At 26.3% G+C, this 10,178-nt stretch overlaps 1 protein-coding gene across 1 annotated transcript; it reads left to right on the forward strand.

Moving 5' to 3' along the window:
* The first annotated feature begins 3,925 nt into the window (after positions 1 to 3,925).
* LOC105847681 (uncharacterized) lies at positions 3,926 to 7,703 on the forward strand. Its single transcript, XM_065792404.1, has 5 exons — positions 3,926 to 4,084; positions 4,587 to 4,619; positions 4,718 to 4,846; positions 5,549 to 5,662; positions 7,393 to 7,703. Exons 1-5 carry the CDS (start codon positions 3,989 to 3,991, stop codon positions 7,534 to 7,536), a joined length of 516 nt encoding a protein of 171 aa, XP_065648476.1. The 5' UTR covers positions 3,926 to 3,988; the 3' UTR covers positions 7,537 to 7,703.
* The last annotated feature ends 2,475 nt before the right edge of the window (positions 7,704 to 10,178 follow it).

Below are 10,178 nucleotides of genomic sequence, written 5' to 3' on the forward strand. Positions count from 1 at the left end.
TTTTATTTTTAAAAAATATTGTTTTTATCCGCCTTTGCACCAGTCTTTCATAACATGTTTGCCTTTATAAATTATTTGATGAGGTAAATAATTACCGAATGCGTCACAACAAGTCGTTATTTGCTTTTCATTCGATGGTGCTAGCTTTTTAGGGTTTTTTGTTCCTTTTCTACAAATAATTTTGACTTTGTCTTGATCAAATTGCCAACCAGACTCATCACAGTTAAATATTTGAAACGGCTTATCGCCTAAATTATGTCCATTATATGCTACTGCTAATTGCTCAAACCAATTGTCAATTATAGCTGGTTGTGTGGCCACAGCTCTAATAGTTTGCATACCGCTTACTTTTCTTGGGCAAATTTCTTTACGACATTTATTCATGAAACCGGAGTACCATTTTCTAGTCGGTTTGCCTTCTTTGAATAGACTACGTTGGTTTGATTCTTTTAAATATTTTTCAACAACAATAAACACGTCTTTTCTATTTAAGCTGAAGCCTATATCACTCATAAATTTTAATAAATCAACAATAATAGCTTCAGTGATGTTGCTCATCTTTCTTGGCGCTCCTCGATTATTAGATGATGCTTTTGTTCTGTCAAAAAGTGTAGATTTTGCCACATTATAACACTTAGCAGCTTGTACGTATGACATTTTTTTTTAGTAATAGCTTGAATAGCTAGCTGGATTCGACTCTCTCGCTCTTCTTTTTGTTTAAAATTATCCATATTTTTTAATGCAGTAATACAATTAACACAAATGCGTTAACTTTATGGATGCTAAAAAAAATAGCTGTATCTTGATTAATGTCAATTATTTTTTCCCTGGTGGATATTTTATTTTTTATTACTTTCATGAACATAATATATTATATTATGTGCATGAAAATGATAAAAAAATAAAATAGCCAATTGTAATTAACTGTATCCGGGACTCAAAAGTGTATTTGTTTATTGCTGCTGGCTAATTTGTTTATTTTTAAGTACATAAAATAATAATTACCTCTAACCGGAATTAGGTGTCTTTTTTTTTTGGCTGGTAGCAAATTTGTTTTTCGTTTTTTTCAATTATTTCAAAAGGTAATTTAATTTTTTTTTGGCTAAAATAATCAGCATAAAATTCTGCACAAAATAGTGTTTTTACTTTTTTAATTTTTTTCTTGCAAGTCAAAGTAACTTTTTTCCTTTTTTTTGTTTTTTTAGTTATGAGAGATTTCAAATTGAAATCTTTCATGATTGCATTAGTTTATATAATTTTTTTTTATATTTTTTGATTTGTCTGGTAAAGACGTTTATTATTTATAAAAAACTATTCATAAATTCATTGTATTAAAGGAGTTATGAAACTTTTTACTAAAACCATCCGGAATTAGGTTACATCCGGAATTAGAGGTTTTTACGGTAATGTTTTCCGGTTTATAGTTTTTTTCTTCAACTAACTGTTAAATTAGCCGTGCACAATTTGTATAGTTTTTGCCGAAGTTTGGTTTTATTTATTTGGCTCAAGTTTTATGAAGTTTTAAAAACTGGCTCAGGTCTATCAGTTACGTAATTTATTTATTTATTTGGCTCAAGTTTTATGAAGTTTTAAAAACTGGCTCAGGTCTATCAGTTACGTAAGATGTAAGAAAATCATCTTCAGAAAATGTTTTGGAATTTAAAAGTTAAACGCCGGTCTTGATAAATATATTTGTAATATTTCTCAATCTGAGAGCGTCTAAATAAGCATCTTTAGCAAACTGCGCAACCTAATAAATGCTTACTGTTTTTCCAGGATTTGAGAGCATCCATTCATTCTTAGCTATTCTGTATCTTGTTTTGAATGGATCATACACAGTAACGTCTAAAGGCTGTAACAATGAGGTAGAAGTTAGAACTTTAACAAAATGTTGTCTCGCTAAATCTATCACACGAAGAGTAACATGGGAGATATAATTATCTAATATTAATAGGGCAGAATTTTCTTCACTTGGTTTTATATGACCTACAAAATGTTCTATTGCTTTCACAAAATTATTTTCAGTCATTCATCCTAAAACATGAGCTAAACCCAATGCTCCAAAAGGCTCATTATTTAACATGTGATCCTTATAATTTACTCGAGGAAAAATTATCACGGGAGGTATAGTACCACCTCCAGCATTAATAAAAAAAAGTAGTCACGAGCGTACTTCATTTTTCTAATGTAACCTGTCCTTTTTGTTTTGAGCCCTTCGAAGCTATAATATTTGGAGGAGCTGAAACGGTACTGCATCCTGTTTCATCCGTATTAAAAATCATGTGTGATAGAAATCTATAATTTTTGTAAATGCTGGTTAGCTTTTCAAAGAATGTATTAGCATTTGTCTTTTTAAAACTTGTTGCTCTGGACAGATATGTGCTCACAGGTTTTCTGGCTGACAAATCTTTGTGCTTCGTCATAAAGCCACGAAGCCATTTTTGAACACATATAATAACTATGCTAGTAATATTTGAGTGAATACAATAATACAAAATAAGTTTTGACAAAATGTTATAAAGTTTGAAGCAAAAATAAATTTTAGTTATACAAAAAAAATAATTATTTAAACTTTATTAAAAACTATTTTAATATTTATTTCTAGTAAAAAGAAAAAATTATAAAGATAAATTAAAAATTTTCAAACATTTTTACTTTTATTTCTTGGGTTCAAAAAAGAAAAGGTACCGGTGTATCTTACTTGAATGCCATCCAACAACCTTTCGCTGCGCATTGTGTTACCATTTTAACTCCCTAACATCCATTAGATGTATTGCCATGAGATGCGTAGTTTATGAGAAATCTTAGTTGCCCTAACTTGACCCTACGCTCAGCTAGCCCCGCTCTTCCCCACTTAAAAATACATGGCCTTTTGTAGAATTGTTCTATTTAATTAATTTTTTCACCTCTAAAATACTGAATTAGAACTACTTCTTATGATGTTTAACAATCTAGTTTTAGTTCAATTTAAAAATTTTATGCCACATACCTATTATTATTTTGACAAGTTCCGTGTTCAAATAAAGTAAAAGAGTTTTTTTTAGTGTTGACAGCGTGTGATAAGAAGTTCATTGGCTTTTGAATTTTGAAAAACTTCTCAAATTCTCCCAAATTTTAGGCGCTCACAAGCTTAAAGGAAGAGTAAAAAATAATTCTTTAGATTTATTATAAAAAATTTGTCAAATGAAATTAAGGGCAGGAGGTATAGATTTAATTGTTTTATCTACAGTTATAATTTTGTTAAAAACTATAAGGGCGTATCTAAAACAAAATAACTTCATTTAAGTTTATCAAATTTTAAATCTTATTCAAACTTTTATTTTAAAATTTTAAAAGTTGTATTAAAATTCAGATATTATTTTAGGTCTTATAATTATTTTATGGAATTTGACTGGGTGGGGTCAAAAAGTTAACTTAGCATTTACCATAAAATTAAAAAAACACAAAAACATGAACATACTATTTTTTTAAATTTAAAATATGAATTATTCGAGAATAGGAATATTACAGTTTATTAAATAAAGTATTTTATAAACATTTTTTACAATTTGAAAAACAAAAAAAATTTGTTATTAGTTAGTGTTCATCACTTGTGACGTTGGCTCATTTTTGTTTTTTCATACTCATACCGTAATCTGTACAAATTTTGATGCCTTTTGATGATATTCAACTTACAAGATATGTCAATAGAAGCCTTGGCGCAGTGATTAGAGATCTAAATCTAAAAAAATAAAAAAAAATAAAAAAATAAGAAAACAAACAAAAAATAACGTTAGTCATTAATTTCATGAAACAAATAATGCATAATTTCATTGGAACAGTATATAACCATAATTAACACTAAAATATATGCAAATATAGAAAAATACAAAACTTATTTTTAGTCAGTGGTACCAGAAAAACCTTAATAACTCTCCCCATTTTAATTTAATCGTGAGTTTTGCCGATTAGTTTGTCCTTTTGTTTATAAAATTGTTTATAAACAAAAATGGCTTCGCTGAGAAGGGAGCATGTGAAAGTTCCATCGCCACAAGAAGTAGAAATTTCTCGACACTTACTTAAACCAGCTGGAATAATGTCAAATGTGAAATTTTTTTAAATTTCTAACTTTTTTTATAGAAATTATCGCTCCAATTTTAATGTTTGTGTTATGGTATTTCCCCAACACGGAAATACTAACTATTATTAGTATTAATTGTTAGTTTCTTGCATATACTATTTATATAAAGTTATTTTCCTGTTTATTTCATTCCTTGTTATTATTTATAAAATGCTTATCTTATTTCTCTATACATTTCAATAAAATGTTAATACTTTTAATTTTTAATATTTACAAAATAAGTTTGTTTGATTTAGTTTGTGTTGTATTCATGGCAATATATGTATATATATCCTCTTAATACTAATGCATTATTCATATTCATTGTGAAAATAAGTTGTTTTTTTGTTATCATGTGGCTAATAAAAATCCTCATAATTTTAATTCTGTATAAAATGATAAATTATTCAAGAATATCTAAATCAAAATACTTTTTTAGCATTAATTACATTCACATAAGTTTGACTAAATTGAAATTTTTTCATAGAACTACAACAAGTGGGGTCTAAAAAGAATTGAAGTTAGTTGTTTTTTTTGTTTTTTTATTTGTTTGGTTTTTATAACTTGTATTTCAATATACAATTAGTTTGAAAAAAAGTTTTTTTTAAATTTTTTAAGGATAGAAAGTATGTTAGCTCAAAAGATTATGGAAATAATTTAACCTGGGAACTTTCAGAAGAAGAAAAATCTGTACTTAAAAATAAATCACATTTTTCGAAGATTGATAAAAGGCCTGACAAATTACAGGTACATATATATATATATATATATATATATATATATATATATATATATATATATATATATATATATATATATATATGTATATATATATATATATATATATTTGTATATATATATATATATATATATATATATATATATATATATATATATATGTATATATATACATATATATATTTATATATATATATATATATATATATATATATATATATATATATATATATATATATGTATATATATACATATATATATTTATATATATATATATATATATATATATATATATATATATATATATATATATATATATATATATATATATATATATATATATATATAGCTGTTACATTAAGTTTAATAATGAATTTGATTGACAGAATTATTTAGAGTACAATTATCTTATATTAAAAACAAAATAGCAGCAAAAACTGCTCACTTTTAAAGCCAGCTACCATTAAAAACCAGTTATTTTTAAAGGTAACAGTAAAAAAATGTGGTTTATTATTTAAGACATACTTGGAAAACAAAAAGGTCCTATGAAGTCTAGTCAGGTGAAGCCGTCATAAATGGCACATAGATAATAAAAAGTTTGTTGGAAGTAAATTTGACAAATTCATAAATCTAAACTAGTTAGCAAAATAAAACTTTTTAAATATATTTATATACTTATTAAAAAAAAACGACATTTTTTTTTAATTTTAGATTTCGTCAAAAAAATCTTTATATGACATTATTAATCATATTGAGTATGGATATGATCCAAAGTTGCATCGTGATGACAGAACTATGTTATGCCATTTAAGTATTAATGAGGAGGTTTATTTTAATTTTATTTTTAAATTGTTTACAATATATATTTAATGTGTTTTAAGTATTTTTTACCAATATTTATAGCATTTACCCAATATTTGGTCACCCAATATTTATAGCATTTTTGTACTGTATAGTTTACGTATTTATCAGTTGAAAACATTTTGATTCAAAATGCAAAATTCATTAACATAATAGAATAAATAAGTCACAGTATTAAACATAATTTAGTAATTTGTATGGCCTCAAAATTTCAGAACAGTCTCTAATTTTCACAGCATTGAGGAAGCAAGAGAATTGCAATATTTTAGGATTTTTTTAAACACCATGCTTCCATTAAGATTTTTCTCAAATCTGTAATTTTTAATTTCCTCAAAGCAATAATGACTTTTACACCATCCCTAACAACTATTGGTATTGATTTATAACAATTAATATTTTTATAAACCTCTCTAATGGAAACTCTCTCTAGTTAAAGCTCAAATGATACTCTGTGAAACTCTTGCAATAAAAATAAGTATTTAACTTTCAGTTTTTTTAGCTGCATATTTTAAAGGTAAAATATTGCTGTATGTTGATGGAACAAGGCATGAATGATTGCCATTTGTTGTATCTGTTTTATGTTTTAAAAAATTTCAATGATTTCCTGAGATATTGGCTAAAATTGGTGTTATGGTAGGTGGCATTGTGATTAGGAGCATATTGCAGGCCTTTGCTATGACATGATTGCAAGTAACATAGTGTCAATTATTTTTATCCAAATGTCAATAAATTGAAGACTCTTTCTGCCTGTTGATGTCTCATACTTGAAATTTCTGAAAAATGTAGAGTTTAGTGGGTTTTTTATGTCAAAAGGACCAAAGTTTGAACTTTTCTGTTGAGTGAAGTTTCTGTGAGAGCTAATTGAAAATTTATATTTTGAGAAACTTAAAAGTAACAAAAATGGAACTAGATGTTTTGCCAGAGGTGCATAGCTGAAAGAATATGTATGGCTCTGACTTGGGCTCCAAGTTTTTTTGAACTTATAGCTCTAGCTTTTAACTTTTTGCTCTTTAGTATGTTGCTGAAGGTAAATATTGGGAGAATTTCTTTGTTAAAAAAAAAGTTGCACCATTTGTTACAAATATTTTGATCAATGTCTAGATGTCATTTTTAAAAAAAAGGTTTTTCAAAGTGAGAGTTAAGATTTTACAAGTGGTTAGGTGCTGTCCGTAAATATATGTACTAAGTGTTTAGGTGGGTTATTTTATTTCATAAAGTTTACCACCATGTTTTTATTACGTTTTAATATACGCTGAATAGTTCCAAACAACTGCAGCTTAGTTTTTCTTGTGTTAAGATTCTGTCAAAGTTTTCTTATTTCCAACCATTCTTGTAAATTATTTAGATAGCTTATTTTGATTTAGATAATGATATCATATTTACTTATAGCAAATTATGTCCGTATTGTCTGCATATTTACTCATAGCAAATTATGTCAGTACTATCTGCACATTTAGGTATAGCAAATTATGTCAGTATGCAGCAAATTATGTCTGCATATTTCAACATATTCAGCAAATTATGTCTGCATATTTAACAATTTTTGAATATTTTAGGTGTTATATAATGTCTTTAAAGAACAGGACAGAAAGAAGCAGACCTTAAGTTGATCCAAGAGATATTCCATCTTACATTAAAATAATGTGTAATTGCCAATGCTCATGGAGTGCACATCTTCTTTTTTTTTTTTATAGGAAATGAATAGAACGGTCCCTGCAACAACTAATGGTGTTTACGGCAATAAAAATCGATATTTATTAGAACAAGGTTCACAGTATGGTCATCGTGAAACATGTCGTAAAGAATTTAGTGAGAAGTCTTTTCTATTTTCTTCCTAGAAAGTTTCTTAAAAAGTTTCTATTTTGGAAGAAATACTAATCTAAGAATGTTAGATGTTGAAAATTTTTCACAATTTTTCGAACAATGCTTTTTATTTGGTAAATATTTAATTTATAATATGCAATATAAAAAGTATTTATACTTTTACGAACATATACCCTTCATAGAAGAGTTAATAGTTTTTTTATTATTAAATTTTAAGATTTTTTTCAGCAAAAATATTCAAAGTAGTGCTAAAAAATGAAGTTGTTATTCTAATAATAATAGTTCAAACAATGAAAATACATTTTACAGTTCCAAGAGCTGGATAGAGCTCTCATAATGTCATAAAAAAAAGTTAACTGTGTTATATTTTTTCATCATTTATTTGTTCTTCCCTTTCTTTTGTGTCAATTAGCTATTTGTGACAGTAAGTCAATACTTTTTAATAATAAATGTAATTACTTAGTTTTTTGTTTAAATCTTATACTATTGTTTTTGCTGTTTAAATGTTTTTAAATATGTTAAAAGTTTTTTTTTGTTAGGTTTTAACTTTGTTTAACTTAAAGTGAATTGAGTAATTACAAACTAAGCAATTTTTCCAATTTTTTTAATCACACATAGCTTTTAATTTTTTTTTTAATTTTGTTTGGTTTAAAAATTTAATAAAGTTATTTTTGATAAGTTTAGATGCCTGGTTAAAAATGGTTTTTGAGATTTACTTAATTAATATTAAACAACTTAAATAATAAAATTTTTAAAACGAGTTTACATAAAACTCTTAAAATTTCTTAAAATCTGTAGATAATAAGTAGTAAAATTATGCATTAAAAATCTGTTGTTGTTTTTTTACAGAGTAATTTTTTTTTTTTTCAATTTCGAAAACATATTAGGTTATCACGTATCACATATTTTGGTTCATCACGTTTTTACAGTATTGAGGTAAAGGGTTAAAAAAAATTTTATTATTTTTGATATAATCAAATGTTTATGAAACTGTTTACATCTTTAATCTGCTCATACATAGGGAAACTTGGGTGTTGCAAAGTTTCTTATTAAAATTTTTTTAATCTCTTGAAAGTCATTGCAATTTTGATATAAAATGATAAAAATGTTGAAGTTTTAAAAAAATTGTTTTTGAGGTTTAATATGGCTGTTTCTAAGCTTTTCTTTAAAAAAAATTTAATTTTAGTTAACCAATATTTGAATATTATTGTGAAAAGTCTTGCTTCAAAAACTAAAAATGTTTTGAAACTTTTACATTCTATGTTTTGTATTTTTGCATTTTGTTTTTTTACTTTTACATGTTGTATTTTACTTTAAATGTCTCAAAAAAAATTATTACTATAAACACCTTTGCATACACTCTAAATTTGTTCTATATAATAATAACATTAAATTTGAAAAAATTTTGAATAAAATTGTTTTTAGGTGTATAATTTAAATTTATCAAAGAGTAGATTTCTTGTATTGATGTTGTTTGATTTAACAAATTTTTATAAATGACATTTTTATTTGAGATGGATTTAAGAATACCAGTGGTTTAGATTTAAGTTTAATAAGTTTTTTTGTTAATACTTTGTAGGAAGCATGTGTGTCAAGAACTTTTTCAAATGTATTTAAAAAACTTATGATTGATTTATTAATATCCTCGTCTTTTATTTGTACCTCCCAGTTCATACTAGATATATCTTGTATAAAGGTGCCTTAATTTTAACAGTATCAATAATAAGGGAAAATCTATTATTCCACCTCACTTGTATGGTTCAGATTTTGTCTCTTCACTTAAAGACAAAGCTAAATTGTTTGCTAAGAACTTTTCATTAATATTATCTCTTGATTTCACTACTTGCGTTCTACCTGATATAGCCAACAAACAAGTTGATCCATTGCTTGACATTCATACCACTCCAGGTTCTGTATCTATATCAGCCTCTGTAAGGGATTTCCTTCTTAGACTCTTCTACAGTTTGTGGTCAGGACAACATACCTGTTATAGTTCTGCCGAAATGTTCTCTGGAGTTGTCGTCTATACTTTCAAAACTATTTAACAAGTGCTTATCAGAGTTTTGTTCTCCATCCTGCTGGAAAGCAGCATCTGTTATCCTTGTTTTCAGAAATTCTGTAGAGCGATCTGACTCGTCTAACTATGATCCTATTATTTTTCTTACTATCATAAGGTTTTTAATTAACAATCTCTCATCTTTAATCTAATAACTTTCTTTCTGATCATCAATATGGATTTCAGTCTTCTTGTTTTACTACTGATTTATAGTCTACTACTGATTTGCTTGAAGGGGGTATTTAAGCTTAAAAAGGATCTCACTTCTGCTACAGCATGGGGCTCTCAGTGGATGATGAACTTTAACTCAGATAAAACTCAATTTTTTTCATTTAATTGTTATCGCAATAATCTAGGTCTTCCTATATTTATGAAAGGTAATGTACTTGGTGAGTCATCTACCCTTCATTTTTTAAGATTAACTCTTCTGAATTTTCTTGGAAACCATTTATTAAATTGATTGCAGAATTAGCCTCTGCTAAGGTTGCATCTATTTGTTGTGCTCATTACTTTCCTACTCAGGATTCTATTCTTTATCTCTATAAATCTCCAATTTATCCTTGTATAGAATACTGTTGCCATATCTGGGATGAAACTTCA

This window comes from Hydra vulgaris, chromosome 03 (genome assembly GCF_038396675.1).
Source record: "Hydra vulgaris chromosome 03, alternate assembly HydraT2T_AEP".
In the NCBI taxonomy this organism is placed as follows: Eukaryota; Metazoa; Cnidaria; class Hydrozoa; order Anthoathecata; family Hydridae; genus Hydra; species Hydra vulgaris.

Coding starts and splice junctions, on each gene's coding strand:
- LOC105847681 (XM_065792404.1), top strand. CDS start 3,989: ATGGCTTCGCTGAGAAGGGAGCATGTGAAAGTTCCATCGCCACAAGAA. Junction 4,085..4,586: donor CAGCTGGAATAATGTCAAAT/GTGAAATTTTTT, acceptor ATTTTTTCATAG/AACTACAACAAGTGGGGTCT. Junction 4,620..4,717: donor GGGGTCTAAAAAGAATTGAA/GTTAGTTGTTTT, acceptor AAATTTTTTAAG/GATAGAAAGTATGTTAGCTC.